General features: G+C 32.5%; 1 protein-coding gene and 1 pseudogene across 1 annotated transcript; both read right to left on the bottom strand.

Moving 5' to 3' along the window:
• Positions 1–2130: 2130 nt before the first annotated feature.
• Positions 2131–6742, bottom strand: LOC108992804 (annotated as a pseudogene).
• Positions 6743–7010: 268 nt separating this feature from the next.
• On the bottom strand, positions 7011–15022 carry LOC118344265. The gene is made up of 5 exons (XM_035684510.1): positions 12350–15022; positions 11230–11500; positions 10646–10724; positions 9914–10034; positions 7011–7292 (listed from the first exon to the last, which is right to left on the bottom strand). Exons 1-5 carry the CDS (start codon positions 15020–15022, stop codon positions 7011–7013), a joined length of 3426 nt encoding a protein of 1141 aa, XP_035540403.1.
• Between the last annotated feature and the right edge of the window lie 3639 nt (positions 15023–18661).

Genomic DNA, 18661 nt, shown 5'->3' with positions numbered 1-18661 from the left:
GCATGATGAGGATAACCCTACCAAAACTGTAGTCACAGGGATTAATGGATGCATCACTTTGTTAATTATGAAATCTCAAATTCAGTTTATAATTCATATGCTATTAATTATCCGTAGTGCGACTTGACTTTTGGTATTAATATATAGAATAGAAATAAATGGTGATACATTATTATTAGATACGGTTCCCTTGTACCGTCTATGGTATTCATTTTTTACTTAACTTAGGAGGACAACTTAATTCAAAGTCCTTCAAATCATTTCACAATATTGCACAAGGATTTTGCATCTCATCGGCTACTATTCACCAATACATCTCACACCTGATAGGATTTTTTTTTTATAGGATATAAAGTGTGGGATAGTGAATAGTGACTAATGACTAATAAAAATAATTATTCATTGCATAATTCATGCGCCAACATTGACAAAAAGGAACCCCATAAAATCACCACTTTTGTAGATAAGCCATCTACAAGTTCATCCCATGTTTTGGATTTACTTATTTTAAGTTGTCATTATTTTTTAACCCTCCAAAAACATGGGACGTATCACTAAAGGATAAAAAGTGAGGGCCATCTCAATATCAGAGACAAAACAGAGGATAGAATCAATGATCAATGACTTGAAGAAGTTGAAACATAAAGTTTAGTTAGCTATATTACAAACAACAAAGTTAATCGAGTTGAAGATCTTTTAACAACAAAAAAGAGGATAGAATCAATAATGGCATTGTTTGTTTTCATAATTTCTTTCAACTCAATTCATTTCATCTAATTCATATAATTTTTTTAAAATTTCACACAAAATAAAATAAATAATTTAACATTTTCAAATCTTAAAATAAAAATAATATTAAAAAATATTTATTTTAATAATATTTATTTAATTTTTAATTTTAATTCAATTTATCTCATATCATCTGTGAAAACAAACGAGGCATTAAGCTACCTAAAGGTATAACAAGCGATGCCCGTAAAAAATCACAAATAGAATAAGGGGAAAAAGTAATAATAATAAAGAGAGAAGTAAAATTAAAAGTTACAAAATATGATGTAAAAAGTAAGAAACAAAAACTTTGTAGTTATTATTTTGCTTGCATGTTTATAATGTGATTTGATGTAAGTCGCAAGAAAAAAATGATTCTTGGCCTTCGATGCAAATTATAAGCCTTTCACGTATCAGTACTCAGCATCCTAACTGTGGGCCCGAAATTAATTAACTCTTCAACCAACCTCCGTTGATGATGGCTAAAATGATCGCAACCATCCGTTACTAAGTTGGATCGATCTTGAATCTTCTTCACTCTCGTTGTAGCATACTGTTACATTAATTTACCCCATAGATGTCTCCGGAGGTTATTCGTTCCTTTTTTCAGGAGGCCTCAAAAGTGGCAACCTTTCGTGTTGGTTGTCTCACCTAATTTTTTAAGGCCATCGGATCCCTTTGAGGAGAGAGGGAAGGAGGCTTCACACATCACAATCTTTAGCATATGTTTATTTTTGTTGATAATTATTATATAACTCGTGCACTAAATTAAATGGCTTTGGCTTTACAAACCTCAACGCCCTGTTCTTGCGGTCAAAGATATATAATAAAATATAAGAGAATGCCAGCCTTTTACATGTTTTTTCTCAGCCTAGTTTATGCCTTAATTTGGGTTATTGTTGTTTAATTACGCGTTCTGATTTAAATACTGTTCACGTCAAGCTCATGGCCCATACTCCTACTCTCTCATGGACTGGAAGAATATTTGCAAAGCGGCTAAGATCATGCAATATTCTTCGTATCATCCATATTTTACCCCCAACTTATAGAATTAAATTATGATAGAAGACAGCCTGGCTGTTTTTGTTTATATATATATATATTTATATATTTATTGGCTTGGAAATTTTTATATTTTCATTTGTCGTACTCGTGACATAAAACGAGCTGAAGCAGAGATTTATAGATTTAAATACTAGTGTTAGTTAGTTCTACAAGACAGTTTTTCTTTGCACATTCAAAGAGATGCTGATGATTCCTCCATTCAAAACATTCTTACAACAATAATCAGTACAGTCTACAAAGCATGCACTTGGATATGAAATATTCTTGTTGTTTTGAGAGAGAGTTTGATTCAGTAACTACAAGAGGCATTTCCCTGTTTTGCATTGTTTTGTTATGTCGAGCTAGATGTTTTCTTTGTTGAAAAGATCACGACGAGGCCTGAGAAGAGGAATCAGAGTCCAGCCTCTCACAAAAGGACCAGGTTTAAGAATCAAGACCCAGGCAAAGTGATTGGACCCACAAGATCGTGGGCCATTATGTCTCAGCACGAGCCCACATACTGGACCAGAGCTCTAAACTTCTTGTACATAATTGGGCTTTAAATGGTAAAAAATTCAAATAAGTGGGCCCACGTAGATTATTATCGATTACAGGAAGAGCCGAACAAAAGCAGCAAGGAGGAAATAATTAAGAGCACCAGCTCCATCAATGAATTGCTCAACCGCCTACCAGATGAGTTGGGACCAGAAGAAGGAGGAGTTGGAAGCTCAAGATTTGTAACATTTTCCTTGGAGCAATTCTAGTTGCAGCGACTAGGACGAACAACTCTATACACCCCCCAAGCTGGCCAGGATGAAGAGATCCTTGCTATTATCCTCAGCAAAAGAGAATATGTACCCCAGTGAGGCCGAGGGGAGAGAGCTTCCTGCTTCAGTGCTGCACTGGATAGGAGAGTCCCTAGCACAACTGATAGAAATATGAGTGCTGCTGAAGTTCCCACTTTCTGTTGGGATTTCCGTACCTGCCCACATTCCACCACCACCACCGTATAAATCTGCATAGAGGTACCTGTGTTGTCCATGACATTGACAATGGCAAAACACATTGCCTTCAAAATTAAGAACTTCCAACAGATTTAAGTCGTACAGAAACAAAAGAGTTCCATATTTCATAGGTATTGTCTAGAGTGAGACACATGTATTGCCAACACTGAATTACTTCTGGCATTGTAGTATGTTTGAATATTATGTTAGTATCTTCTTTAAGCAGGGCAAAAATACGGCTCTTTGAAAGTATATATTACCGACATAAAAGAAGAAGAAAAAATAACCCTGCTAAAAAGTTATGGTAATATGGTCATCTGTGCATTTACAATGCCAATTGCTAACTAAATAATGGGAAAAAACCAAGTAGTAACGTAATTTCTCATAAATCAGAGAAATATAGTCTATTTACCTTCCATACATGCACGGATCATTCATGGATCGATAAAAGTAACCACCTGTGATAGATGCAGATCCTAAAGCTTTGTTTACATCAGAGTGGTTGTAACCCATTACAGGGAAGATTGGGTCAATAGAGCTAGCAGACGTATTTCCCCCAGGAGAAGTTGGGGGATTGTAAAGAAAGGGGCCCTCATAAATACGCCATCCGTAGTTACCACCCTTGGTGACTATATCCACCTGGTTGCGTTTGGATGTAGAAGTGAGTTAAGTTGAGTTGAGTTAAGATGATAAAATATTGTTAAAATATTATTTTTTAATATTATTATTATTTTAAAATTTAAAAAAGTTGAATTGTTTATTATAGTTTATATTATAATTTGAAAAAGTTGTAATAATAAGTTGAGATGAGTTGAGAGATGCTTATTAACCAAACGGAGCAAGATCAATGACTTAAGCATTAGTGGTATTAGATCAGATAAGGGTGATGGATGTTAAAAGAAGCTCTCATTAAAAAGAAACATACTTGTGTGTGTATTGTGTGTGCACGCGCGAGTATATAAAGCAACAAAACATGGAAAAGAAAATAGTCGTGTGGAAGAAAATTAATCTTGGAACTTTCCAACCTGGCCAACATCTGCACACAGGAAGTAGGAAGGCCTTTCGGAATCAAAACTGCATCTCCAAGGATTTCTAAATCCAATGGCCCAAATTTCAGGCTGCAATTGCTTATCTTCAGCAAATGGATTATCTCCAGGGACAGAATAATTTCCCCATAGACCAAGGTCAGAAACTACCTTTGCACCTGCAATATATTCCAAAGGAAATGCACAAGGAGAGTTGCTTTAGTGAAAAACATTATCATAAAGAAGGCTGGAAAACTTCAAGTGATATTCCACCTAATCTCGTGTTAGAAAATACAGGCCCCACAATAACGAACTGAACAAGCAGGTCTCAATTGCACAAGATTTATATTTGATATCACATTTGACAGGCACCTAATTATATTGTCAAGAAATAGTGGATTTGAAAGTTTGAAAATGGAGAAACGGGAACCCTGTTGGAAGTCAAAAGGTCATTTGAGTAACATGAGTTTGCTTAACATATTTCAAAACTAAAACGCCCAAAACCGCCTCTGTCCTTTCACTAAAGCAAAACTCTTGAAAGATCTTCTGTTTATTATTGCCAACATTTCTCATGATAAGGAAAAATACGACTGATCCCCTTGCCATAAACAAACATAGAGAAGTATTTGTACCCTACAAGAGTAAAAAATGCATTCTGCCAGTAATTACTTGGCATGTTATCTACGTCAAGCCTCAAAATCTTTCCGAGCAATGATTTCTTGTTTTGTGCAAAATTGTAAGGATCACCAACACTTCCACCATCTCCCATCATGAAATACAGGTAACCATCTTCCGGTCCAAAGAGAATCTGACCACCATGGTGAGAAGTAAACGGAAGGCCTATAGTGAATATTCTTCTGACTTCTTGAGGTTTGATACTTGTTACCTGTAATTTAGATAAAACAGATAAAATTCAGACCAGTAAGCAGTAAAATTATGAGAAATGACTCCTCAAAAGCCATGCAGAATTTACCTGGGAAGGCTGTGATGTGCTACTATTAGCAGTAAACTCTGCTATGACGCTGGAATATTGACATGGCTGTGCCCCATTGTCAGAGTCTAGCTTTGAAGGATCGCATCCTACATCTGAGTTACATGAACATCTTCCTGAACATTCTGGCCACTTAACCTTGTCGCAGTTAAATGAAGCAAAGAAGCGGCCATTCTCTTGAAAGTTGGGATGAAATGCTATTCCCATCAGCCCAAACTCACTTTCAGAATATACTTGATCAGTCAAATCAAGAAAAGGATTTTATTCATCTACTGTCAATAGTTCTCCTGATCCCTCCTCAGGAACAGTTGCCAACCATATCTTACCAGGTTGGTCAGATAAGAAGACTTGATTTGTTCTATCAGGATGAGCTACCATATTAAGGTAGGATCCATTTCCAATTTTCTCAAGGCAAATGCCACTGGGTGGAGTTAGATTTTCGGAATGATTCAGAACAACTGGTCCACCATCAAAACAAACCGCTCCAGATTCAGAATCACCACCAAATTCATTGCAGAAAGCACTTTTAGACAGCCATATATCAGCCATCTTTGTAGTAGAATTAAGTGGCACTCCACCTCTATCTTGCAATGGAAAAATAGAATTTGATATAGAGACATTTTTGCACTCATCCCATACCTTTGAACAAAAGCCAACTTCAGTGAGCTGGGACTGAGGCGAGTTTGCAGAAACAGTAGAATTGCAGAGAACAGGAACTTTCCGAGGTGCTGATTCAATTCGGTATAGTTCTGCTGAGAACTGATCACATCTCTGCCATTCATATATACTGATATATGTTAGTGTGAAAAATATTTCCACATCTGTAATAATAGGTATAAACAGTAAAACTAACAATGTTGGTTGTAACTGAGCCCTGAAGGCTCATGCGAGCAATTAATGGTGAGAATTCTATTTGGCTGCAAGTTTCAAACTCTCATCCAAAATGCAGAAATCAACGTCCTGTTTTTCTCTATGCCATATGTTGTAATTGTTTCAAAGGCTCTCAGTGAAGTGCTGATTTCTCATAAATACAACATTGGTGGAGTTTTTTAACTGTAATTATTATATCACTTATGTTTAATCAATACTTAAATCATATGCATTGAACGATGTATTGTTCACTTAATATCCAAACAAGCATTATGGGTTTTGTCGTACGTGGGAGGCTTCGTTTCTCTTATCATCGAATCACATGAAGTAAACAACCAATTACACATAGCCACACACAATCAAAGGAAATGCAATAAATAGCAGTAATAATGCGAGAAGTTAGAAAGGACTATTCAATCATATAACATAAAAAAATATAAGAAAAGTAGTAGGAAAAAAACAGAACAACTTTTTCACATGCAAGATGGAGATTGGAAGCACAATAACATTTACAAACAAGTGCTTTCCATAATCAGTTGAAAATTACCGCGCAGAGTATTGATTTGAGAAGTGAAGTGCAACCAACATCTGAAACATTCATTGCTTTAAATTGATTCTGCAATTCCATATCTTCAGTATAGTTACAGCAAACACTACCGTCGTATTGACAGAAGGCAAGCGGGGTCTCTGGGGTAAAAGGTGACCCTATTTAAATAGCAAAGCTATGAAATCAGTCAACCTGCAAACATATCATAAACCTGGACAAATTGAACCGAGTTAAAATATATCAATGCTTCATTTGATTGCCAAAATAAGTCATTTGAAATCCAACCTACTACTAGATCCCCAGTTTTCGTATCAGTGTATGCCATTTTTTGGCCATCAAATAAAGCATAAAAAGTAGAACGTAAAAAGAACTAAAAATGTGCAGATACGGAGGAGAAACACCTACTCATATTGGAACACAAGGGATGTGAAAAGCAAAGATTGACCAGTAGCAGCTGAGAAGGCACGAAGGTAATGGTAAGAACACCTCTCATCTCTCTTGAAGAAACAAGTAATTACAAACAACAATGGAGAAAATCTGCCCTTCAATCTCCTTGTACAGAGAGAAACAGAGAGAGAGTTTTAGAAAACCAATCACTTTTATCGTTATCTAAAGACCCCACAGGGAAGAAGAAAAATCAGATACAGAATAAGTGTCTGGGTGTTGACAATACTTTCTTCCCAACACCAATAATCAAGTTGGTGTTTTTTTAATCTCTAACCTATCAATTTATCCTGGGCCCATCGCTAACAGGCTGTATATTACCTATCTACTCTTTCTTTTAGTTTATGCAGGAGACGACGATTGTCTTCCTCAAGTTCCCTGAGCAGTTTCTCGATGAACAGGCGCCTTTCTATACCTCCAAGCCTGGTGACATCAATCATCCGCTTACCCTGATCTTTATCATCATGATCATCCGTTTTGCTACCATTTAGACGCTCCTGATCATCAAATAATGATGTTTTAATCCTTTTAAATGTGGGCAATCTTTCAATTGCGGCCCACTGTAACTCTACTTCATCATCAGACTCTGTTGGGAATAACTGTATATTTAAGACTAACTGAAAGTATAGTAGTAGAAATAAACGAAAGAAATTGATGACAATCATACAGAAAGAACACTAAGAATTAAGTAGTTCGACTCAATTTAAGCCTACGTCCACTGGTGGGGTTGGTATCGAAGATTTCACTATCAATAAAGATAGAGTACAGAAGAATAATATAAAACTTCACAAGGAAATTATCTCTCAAACTCACTCTTACTTCTCTCTCAAGAAATCACTTAAAACAACAAAAAAATGATTTCTGAAGTGTAAATAAAAACGGAGGCACTGTTTGATATTTATAGGAATAGTGAGAATTCAATTCTGTGAACATTGACTCGAGCGAGTGTCGAGCGAACGTAGGTTTTGTACACTTCGCTCAAGCCAACAGACGAGTGAGGTCGAGCAAAGCTCTCGGACTGAATATCGCTCGAGCTGAATGTCAAGCAAGGGTCGAGCGAAGCTCTCTGTCTTCATATCGCTCGAGCTAGATGTCGAGCGATGCTCGAGCGAAGCTCTCTGTCTTCATATCGCTCGAGCTGAGTGTCGAGCGAATGTCGAGCAAGGCTCTCTGTCTGAATTCGCTCGAGCTGAGTGAACTTCCGCTCGAGCGAACATACAACATTTCACTGTTTTATCTGAATTCAAACCACCTTTTAACAGACTCCTTCAAGGACCTTGCATCTGATATACTACTCCTGAAACTAGCTGCATGGTGATGAAAAAAGGATCTGAGGCTTCTTCCTATCTCTTCGATTTCCATTCCAAGGGACTCTATTTCGTCTCTGCCTACCAACTGATCAGCCATTGTCGTTGTATCTAGAGACAATTACAGCTTGAGTACTGCAACCTTTTGGAGATATATATATATATAGAATTTCGATTCTCTTATTATTATTTTTTCTCTCTAACGGTATGATATAGACAGTCTTGTCTACATGCGGTGGGCTAGAGACGGTATGGAAAAGCATTGAGTTCTTATTTGAGAAGTACCAGATCAACCCCTGATCAGAATTGAGAAAATATATTTACATGAACTTTCGTTTAATCATTTTAAAAAATATGAATAAAATATAAAATTTATATAAAAAAATTAATTTTTTAATAATAGATCACACTTTTTTTAAAACAATTACGCGATATTTATATACTTTACAGTTGTATATAGAATTATTTCAAAATTTATACGTTGACCATTTTACTTTATTGATATGTAATTTTATAAATAATTATAAAATATGTAAACGTCATGTAATTATTTTAAAAAATAATAAAATTTATATGGCTCTTATTATATTCTATTATTTTTTTTAAATAATTACACAACGATTACGTAATTATTGCAAACACATTTTCTTAAAATTTCATGCAATATTGAGCAGCTACTAATCATGACTGCATCATTTCATTTTCTTTATGGTTTAAGCCCAGCACGTACGCACGTCTGCACTGACACAGCGATGAGAGAGGTATATTATTCTTTCATTATACATGCCCAAGATTTTAGAAAGTCTTGATCATGTAAACAAGTTAAAGTTGCGTTTACACGTTGAATTAAGTTGTGTTGAATTTTTTTATAAATAATAGTAAGTTAAAATAGTAGAGTAAGTTTTGTGAGATTCACTTAAAATAAATTTAAGATTTTGTTCACTTTCACAAAATTTTTAATCTCATATCATCTAATTATTATAATTTTTTTAAATTTTTATATAAAATAAAATAAACAGTTCTACCTTTTCAAATCTCAAAATAAAAATAATATTAAAAAAATATATTTTAATAATATTTTATTTAATATTTAATTTTTATCTCAATTTATCTCATCTATAAAAATAAATAAGATCTAAATATATTTAAATATATTTATAACAAATTATAAAATATATAGGTCATTATTCACCTGACCGTTACAGCCGGCATAGCCTATAAACAAAAACTTATAAAAAAAAAGTGAAACTTACTGATCACTTGTTTTATACACTAGCAGTGGATCTACGTGCGATGCACGTTTGCCCTGTGTTAGATTATTCTAAAATATAAACATCTAGTGTAGAAGAAGAGAAATTAATGATAAGGTCTATGAAGATAATATAATTAATTGTTTAAGCAAATTATAATTGTTTAAAGTCTCTGATAATAGATTTAGACAGACTATATGTTTAAGCAAGTCAGGAAAGTGAATATTACATAATTGTTTTTTTGGTACTAAAAGTAAAGTCTGAAACAACTAAATATTACATAAAGTAAAGTCTGAAACGACTAAATATTACATAATTGTTTTTTTTGGTACTAAAAGTAAAGTTTGAAACAACTGAATATTACATAATGGATTCAAAGTGGTGTGTTCTCCTCATTCACAGCATTGTTCTCCTCATTCGCAGCATTTATGGAGAGAACGTTGAAGTTTTTGTGACGTTGTTTTTGGAGTTGATCTAAATCTGCACCCAATTGTATGATCCATTTTTTTGTTGAACATAATTTTGCAATATTTTGGATATACGGTAAATGTTCCTGTATGGTGAATAAATTTAATGTAAAATATATTTTTAATAACTTCCTATTTGAATATCTAAAATTAAATGTTTTTAAAATATAAATTGGAATTTGAATAAGTTGGTTACCTCTCCTGTATGTTCCATTAGTTCGATTGCTGTGCAACCTAGAGCTTCTTCTGCGATTTTACCGAACATGACAGCTCCTAGTCGTCCATTACCATCGTCAACTTCGATGTAAGCTCGACAGCTATATAAACAAACTATATTTTTTAGTCTGAATGATTAAGCAATAATTTAAATATAATATAAAATTGATTAAAGGAACATTTACGACGTAAAATATGAATATAAGATGTATACCGTGGTTGTGCATTACTCATGTATTTGCAATGATAACATTGAAATTTTTCATTTTGTTCATATCCAGTCCCCTTTTTACATCCAATGCAGGACATGTAGAAGAATATTTGATGGAGATCAACCACACAAATAGTTGCTTTAATCCAAAATTTTGCTTTCTGCATTAATTTTGCAACAGATATATATTTTTAGTGGTTGTAAATAATATGTAGTCTTAAGATAAAGTTAGAAATGTACCGTCATCGGCTGTAATGATTTAAGAAAACCAGCAAGATCATCAAGCTTAATTATGTCTTTCATGTCAACATTTGATGTCGATGCTGATGCTGATGCCGTTGTGTGATGTAGATTTTTTTCGACGATTTCTTCAAGCAGTGCATGGTTTAGCATTGTCCTAAATATTTTTAGAATAATTTAAAATGAATGAGAGAAATAATGGAGGAAAAGATATAGTAGGTACAAATTGTATATGTATATAATAAAGTAAGAAAGAATTACCATTGACATAATGGAGTTGCAGCAGGGATGACAGGATTTAAGGTAAATACACTTGTTGGTTGAGACGAAAGAGAGAGACCTATATTATAAAGAAAAGATATTTGTTAGTAGATAATAACATTCTATTTTTAATAAATGTTGATACTATAAGTTGTGTGATATACCATTGTATGAACCAACTTTTATACGTGTTGCGAGTAGAGTTGGCTTAGCTTCAATAATATCAGAGATTGTTCGACATTCACCATCCACAAATCGACTCCACATAGTCAACCATATGGGCATTAGGCTGTAAATTTTAGGAGAAAATATTTAAAAGTGTAGTATGATGAAATAGTATTGAAAATAAGTTAATTAAAGAATTTATTAATATCACATATATAGTTGAGAAATCTTTTTTACCTCTGGTCGATAACATATATTTCTTGAATTTTTGTTGGCCCATGTTTTGAGGTAATTTCTCTAGGAGGTTTCATGTATATTGCGATCGCCAGAATAGCTGTCCAATTATGTTAAAAAAAAAAATTGTGAAAACTGAATGAGAGTATCAAGATGTACGTTAAATATATCGATGTGATATTTACCTATTTCAGTTCCAGTGTCTTTGTACTCATGCAGATTGGTGAATGGGATAATATCATATTCTGGTGGTTGTAATTCCACTTCATTATCTTGAATGTTTTCGATGATTGTTCTTGAATTTAAGATCCACTGGTATTCATGCGCTTCAATTCTATGCCTGGGATCTAAAGGCTTAACATAAGCATTACTGATGTAGTAAGACCGGAAGATGTGCAACATGTCATTACGTAGGTCTATATCTTTGCCGAAAATTGTTGCTTGTAGTCGGTTGCCCTGCATAATATTGTATAAATGAATAGTTATTTCTATTCTATTGATTGTAAAATAGTATTTATTAAATATATATAAGATTTAATCTGAGAATATAGTTAGAATGAATCTATGTTGTAAGGGGAAAACATATTTATTTTGGATATATCATGTGAAGGAATATAATATAAATATTAAGTATATTTTTGCAAGAATGATAATGATATCAATGTGTTACCTCAGGGTCTATCAATGTCAGATTTTGATATTTTGTCGGTGAATGTTGTGCAGTACGTTTGGGAGATTTGTCTGACACAATCATCTTGATGCTCCAATTTTTTGTACTTGGAGTAATGTCTTTGATTGAGGTATAAATAGTCCGCATGTTGAAGCCTACTTATAAATGAAGAGAAAAAAAATATTAGTTTAAACAATTGAATTTAAATAAGACAATTTCAATAATAGAAAAACAGGAAGTTCTGAAAATTACATAATGGAAAAACAAATTGTATTTAATTGAGAGGTATATATTGAAATTTGATTACTTACAGAAGTTTATGATGGATATGCTAGTGTTAGTAATTCTTTATAAACAATATTATTTGTTTCAGCTTCTTCACAATCTTGAGTTGATACTGGTCTTATAAGAACTTTTACTGAAGCAGAAGTCTTGGCTCTTGATAGTGCTACATAGAGTTGGCCATGACAAAATACAGGTTGAGGCAAATATACACCAACAAAATCTAATGTCTGTCCTTGTGCTTTATTTATTGTCATTGCAAAACTTAATCTGATAGGAAATTGTGTTCTTTTGAATGGAAAACCACTATTGTCATCTGCATTTGGCAAGAAAGGAATTCTTGGTATGAAAACTCTTTTTCCGGTGTGGTGACCAACTGCAATTTCAGCATCAATGATATTTCGTTCAAAGTTGCGACAAATAAGACGTGTTCCATTGCATAAACCTTCTGAAGGATTGACATTTCTGAGTAACATGATGGGACAATTTTTTTTTAATAACAGCTCATGAGGTGGAAGTCCATTTGGTGTCAATGTATTTAAAAAATCCTCCATGATTCCTTGTTCTGATGTATCAATCGTTTCATCGAAGCTATAGTATTGTGTAACTGTACCAGGAAATCTTTGAATAAGTATTGTATTTATCTCATCGACAGAGTTGTTCTTTGGTGTCAAGATAGCTCGATTTGTCATTTCGGATAAATTTTCTGAATAGCTGCCAATATCTTGGAAGACTGCATCGATCAGATCATCTAAAGACTCCACATCATTTCTGTAAGGAATGAGCATTTCATTGGGAATTTTGATCTTATTCTCAATTGTGATTGGTGTTGTTCCATTTCCGACCTGAAGTAAATAATTTGAGAAGTTTGGATCGAATCTTGCTCGCATATTCTCACTCAACCTAATCTTAGTTAAAGTAGACCACAAATATGACGATGCTAAACTGGCATTAACTTCTTCTTGTCTTGTGCCTTTCCGAATCACAGGTAAGACTTGACGAAAATCTCCACCGAATACGATAATTTTTCCACCAAATGGTAATCTTGAATCAGTTATGTCTTGTAACATTTTATCCAATGCTTGCATACATTCTTTTCTAGACATAGGTGCTTCATCCCATATGATTAGCTTTGCAAGACGTAACAATTTGGCAAGAGCACTTTGTTTGCTTACACAACAAGTACTATTTTTGTCAAGATCTAATGGAATTTTGAAGCGTGAATGGGCTGTTCGACCTCCAGGTAAAATAGATGCAGCAACACCAGACGATGCAGTTGCAAGAGCAATTAAGTTTCTTGATCTTACTGTAGCGAGAAGTGCTTTATATAAGAATGTTTTCCCTGTTCCGCCCGGACCATCAATAAAAAATGCAGCAGATTCATTTAGAAGGACTTTCTGCAAAATTGATTCATATGCGTGTTGTTGTTCAGAATTAAGACTCATCGAAGCCATAAGATCTTCTTCTGGTATTGAAACTGCAAATTCATCATTTATTTCTCTAGCTTCAGTTTCGTTCTGATCAAAAGAGACATCATGTTCTATTAAATGAAACATGTTTATGTCTTTTCCCATCGATTCAAGTGTAGAAGAGATGCTCCGTAAGACTTTTGTCCTAATATCTGCTGATGTTGCAACACTTGTTTGGAAATCACTTGACATATCTTGTTCAAAATATTCCCAAAGTTCTCTAGGATTTGTTGGATTACAGTATATTAAAATTGTTGCAAATAGCCGTCTTAAACTGTGTGGTATTTGGTATAAGGAAGCCTCTTGCATACAATCTTGCAAACTGGTATCTCTTTGTAACAAACCATGTAATGTAGCTGCTTCACGAAAGGTTGGTGCAGTGACGTTGCCAACTGTTTTGATGTGGTCAAATGATAAAGGTCCTCTTATATGATTTAACAATATCCGTAAGTAATACCTTTCACCTTCGAATGGACTTGCTGTAACAATGCGGCCTATAACAGTTTTCTTCTTTCTTGGAGTCCATATTTTGTGTTGTTGGTTCCAAACAAAAGCTTCAGGAAATTCTTTGTACAGTAGTTTTCGTGCATTTTCATTAGTTTGATTTGTTGAAAAGAATTCAGTCAACATTGATTTTGCCGTAAAATCAGATCTCAGAATATTGTTAAGGTTGTCATGTGCATGAAAAGCTACCAGATGTTGATCTTCAAGATGTAGATGTAAACTGTAAACTGATGGATGCATTTCATTAAGAATAAAACCGTATATTCTCCACATAGCCTCTGGTGGAGCGATCCATCTGGCTGATTGAAATTGTTGGATTTCATCTATATCTTGGATGTTTTGTCCAGGAATCAAGTTGAAAGCAACACGATCATGACCTTTATAAATGTACTTATAAAGGTATTTGACTGCTTTGATTGTTGAGCAAATTTCTACATTCAAGTGACAATCAAATTTTGCGAGGAGATATGGATTATGTGGAACAACCCAACGGTTATCTAAATCTTTACCTCTGACTTTGACAGTCATTCCATTATCACAACGTTTGTACTGTGGGAAACAATCGATTCCAACGGTTGTGTTAGGTACAAAACCTTTTGGAAAGTGGTTTTTACAACTGCCATTTGCTTTCATACACACATTGTTCGGATTCAGTACTCCACAGGGGCCGTGCATCATATGTCTTTTTACTGTCTTGTGTAAATGTAGATTTCTTTCTCTGTCAGGTATTTCTGCTGATACAATTTCATCAAAAGATTCTGGAGTATAGATTTTCCAATCTCTTTGTAGTATGATCAAGAAATGTGCATGTGGTAGTCCTCTTTTTTGATGTTCAATGACGTATACGTATGCTGAAACTTTCCCAAATATCTCCCGTTTGAATAATTCATCCTTCAGTTCTTCTAATTTTGCTCTAAAGATACGTGCAATCAAATCAGGACGATTTTGTGCTTCTTCTTGTGGACCCAATTCATCTAAGATTTCTTTCCAACTTGGGTTGCATGTCATGGTTAAAAAGATGTCCGGTTTTCCAAAGCGTTGGACTAAAGCCATTGCTTCCATATATCTCTTACGCATATCTCTTGGACCTCCAATAAAAGAAGAAGGCAGAATGATGCGTTTACCAACTTTAGAAGCATTGTTTGTCCAATTGATAGACTGTCAACTATTCCTTGATATACTTCAGATCGAATCTCTTGTTGCTTATTACGAAAATAATCCAATCTTGACGTCTCAATTTTTACGTACATATCAACAACAAACTGCTGTAGTAAACGGCCCGAGAATAGTAAAATAGATTTTGTATTTTTCCTAATTTGAAGTTTGTAGCAATAGTACTCGCGACATGAGACAACCTGTTGTTTTCTGTTTTTTTTCAGCACTGTAAGATAATAAATTTAATAAATTAGAAATGTAACATTGTTATATTAGAACAATTAAAAGTTAAAAGAAGAATTATTATTTTAACCTTCTTGTTCCTTTATAAGCAGTTGTTCTGCTGATACTGATTGTTGAGGGTCGACTGATGCTCTTGTTACTTGTTGTGGTAGTCTATCACCTTTCTTTATTCTTAATATTCCTTGGTGCCAACCAGTATCACCAAAAGGAAATAACAATGGATACTGCAGTGGATCATAACAGCCAAAATAGTATTGGACTATATGACTTCCACCTGCATGATTGAATACCACAATATTTCGTCCTCTCAAATGTTCTGAATCATCATCTTCAATCCAAATAACTGCTACTTGAGAAGCTGACGGAGTGTTAAAAACACGCTGATCCAAACCCACATCTGATCTGATATGAATTTTGTGATTTTCCAAATTGGGCAGATCTCCAAGAGTTCGAAAGAATGTTGAGTATGGATTAACATGAAGAATATCCATAAGTTGAGCAACAGTTGATGAATCCAATCTTCCAATGTCATAAACACGATTGTCCAATTCATGTTCGGTATCATAAAAATATAATTGTAGATATGAAGGATGTCCATCCAAAGGAATCAAATCATTAATATAATGATAGATTTGACCTTGAGCTCGAAATGTGTAAATACCTTTGTTCCTTCTACACAAATCTCTATCAAATTTAACTCCAAATGATGTGAAAGCAAATTTGTTATTGTATGTGCGAACATACGTAAGAAAGTTGGTTGATTCAACTGTGTTGGAAGTAAACAAATGGTAAAGTTGTTCTGGAACATCATTTGTAGTTAAAGAGATTGTTCCATCGGCACAACAAAAACCTTTTGTTTCATGTTGAAATCTTTTTGCTTCACAAAATTTACAGAATGGTACTGATGGTAAGAGAGTTGCCTCAAATGGCATTGTTTGTAATATTTTCCTATGACCAGCTGATTGTTGATGTTGATTTCCTATGGAAGAAAGATGAATCATAAAAGTGAGGTAAATGTTTAAAGTTGCTATAGTTTCAAATGGTGGTATCATTGAATGAAGTTGTATATAAGAAAGGAAAAGAAATACGATTTAATTTTATACATCTTTCTTACCCCGAAATAGAGATTTTGTTGATGTAATTTCAACTGTGTTTATTTCCTGATAGAGTGCTCCAGAACTACCAATATTAGAGCTATAATCGAATTGTTCAACGGAGGATATATCACTGGTTCCAGCTCCGGCACGAAAAGTGCGTTGTCTTTTTGTACAATATGGCCTGACTTCTTCATTATTGTTTACGGATTCTATATGATCTCCCAACACATTTGTTTCATCCTCAACGATTGGTTGGGAGAAAAATTGTTCTTCATGTTGAGTAGTATCATTCGTAAAATTCCTTTGTTGTAGATGTTTTTCTTTCTTTTTTTGTCGTATATGTTCTCTTTCTTCTAAAGAAAGAGTCTCATATAAATTGTTTATCTTAGAATGTTTTGTAGTACCTTGGAAATCATTTTAAACAAGAATCAAAGTTATAAGAATATCGAAGAATTAATTAATCATATAATGATAAATTTGTACTAATTTATTAATATAAGCTTACCACTTTTCATTTATATATGGAATGAAATAATTCTTCTCGATAACTGGATAAAAGAGAAACTCATAATGATGCAAATTGAAAAACCTTTTTAATCTAAGTATGTATTCCAATAGAATAAAACAACCTATTGAAAAAGATATATTTATAACATCGTTGGTTACCTTGGTAGTCTTGATAAAAGATTAAAAAAACTCAGTCAACTCAGCAAATTTAACGAAGCTGTAAAAAAGAGATAATGAAAATTAGAAATAAACCACCAATAGATATAGAAATTATATAATTGTTATAGCATGAATTGCTGATGAAGAAAGTAGAAATAAAAAACTTACAGTTAAATTAAATATTTAAACAAATAAAAGGAAACAACAAATTTTGAAATTCATGAAAATGTTATATTTTGTTTGCAAGTTTTTATATATATTTTTTGTCTCAAGTTTTTGTCAAATTCTTTAATTAAATTTTTGATTTTTAATAATTTCAACATTTTAGTAATAGATTATGTATAATTATATAGGTAAAACTGTAATCAGAATAAATTATGAGGTTTTTAATTTAGATATAAATAGCAAAAGGAAATAAAATTTGCTTAGTAGTAAAATAATAGTAAAAGAAGTATAATTATATAATTATAATTTAAAAATATTTTAATAAACTTTATTATTAATATTCATAAAATTTTTATTTCATTATGTTCTTGAAGCATATTTTAAAATACAAGTTTATGCACAATATTAATTTTATTGAATGTGTACTCTATTTTATCAAATTATTTAATTAAATTTTCGATTTTTAAAAATTTCAATATTTTACTAATTGATTATGTATAATTATATGGGTAAAACTGTAAATATTGATGTAAGTATTTACATATAGAACTAAATTTGTCGGTAGAATTTCTTGTCTCAAGTTTATATATATAAAAACTTTCATTAATACCACTACTAAAATTTCATTTTTTAAAATCTAATAATTATTTAATCAGAAAGTATATCTTTATTATTTACAAACTTTATTATTAATATTCAAAAAATTTTTATTTCATTTTGTTCTTGAAGAAATACAAGTTTGTGCACAATATTATTTTTATTGAATGTATACTCTATTTTATCAAATTATTTAAATAAATTTTGGATTTTTTTAAATTTCAATATTTTACTAATTGATTATGTATTTATGAAATTATTTAAATAAATTTTGGATTTTTTAAAATTTCAATATTTTACTAATTGATTATGTATAATTATATGGGTAAAACTGTAAATATTAATGTAAATATTTACATATAGAACTAAATTTGTCGGTAGAATTTTATGAGTAATTTTATAACAATTTTTAAATTTTAATTCAACTATAAATAGTAAAAGGAAAACAAATTGTTTAGTAATAAAATAATAGCAGAAGAGGTATGATTAAAAAAATATAATTTGAGAATATTTCAATTTTATAATAATTTTTATTCAACTGTTATATTTCATTTTTTAAAATCTAATAATTATTTAATCGGAAAGTACATCTCTATTATTTACAAACTTTATTATTAATATTCATAAAATGTTTATTTCATTTTGTTCTTAAAGCATATTTTAAAATACAAGTTGTAAAATTCAATCATAATATTCAATGACTCAAGGAGCATTGAAAAAATTCGGAATATTTTATTTTTATATTATTCTCACATTTTTCATTATTAAA

Source organism: Juglans regia, chromosome 1 (assembly GCF_001411555.2).
Source record: "Juglans regia cultivar Chandler chromosome 1, Walnut 2.0, whole genome shotgun sequence".
NCBI lineage: Eukaryota > Viridiplantae > Streptophyta > Magnoliopsida > Fagales > Juglandaceae > Juglans > Juglans regia.
Note: the sequence above shows the minus strand (reverse complement) of the source record. Positions and strands in the feature narration are given on the sequence as shown.

Excerpts from the sequence above, each read along its gene's own strand:
- LOC118344265 (XM_035684510.1), bottom strand. The coding sequence starts at position 15,022 with ATGGCTTTAGTCCAACGCTTTGGAAAACCGGACATCTTTTTAACCATG. Across the intron at positions 10,725-11,229 it reads AGACACTGGAACTGAAATAG|GTCTCTCTCTTTCGTCTCAA; the intron begins GTAAATATCACA and ends TTTATAATATAG. Across the intron at positions 10,035-10,645 it reads GCAACTCCATTATGTCAATG|CTGTCGAGCTTACATCGAAG; the intron begins GTAATTCTTTCT and ends TTGTTTATATAG.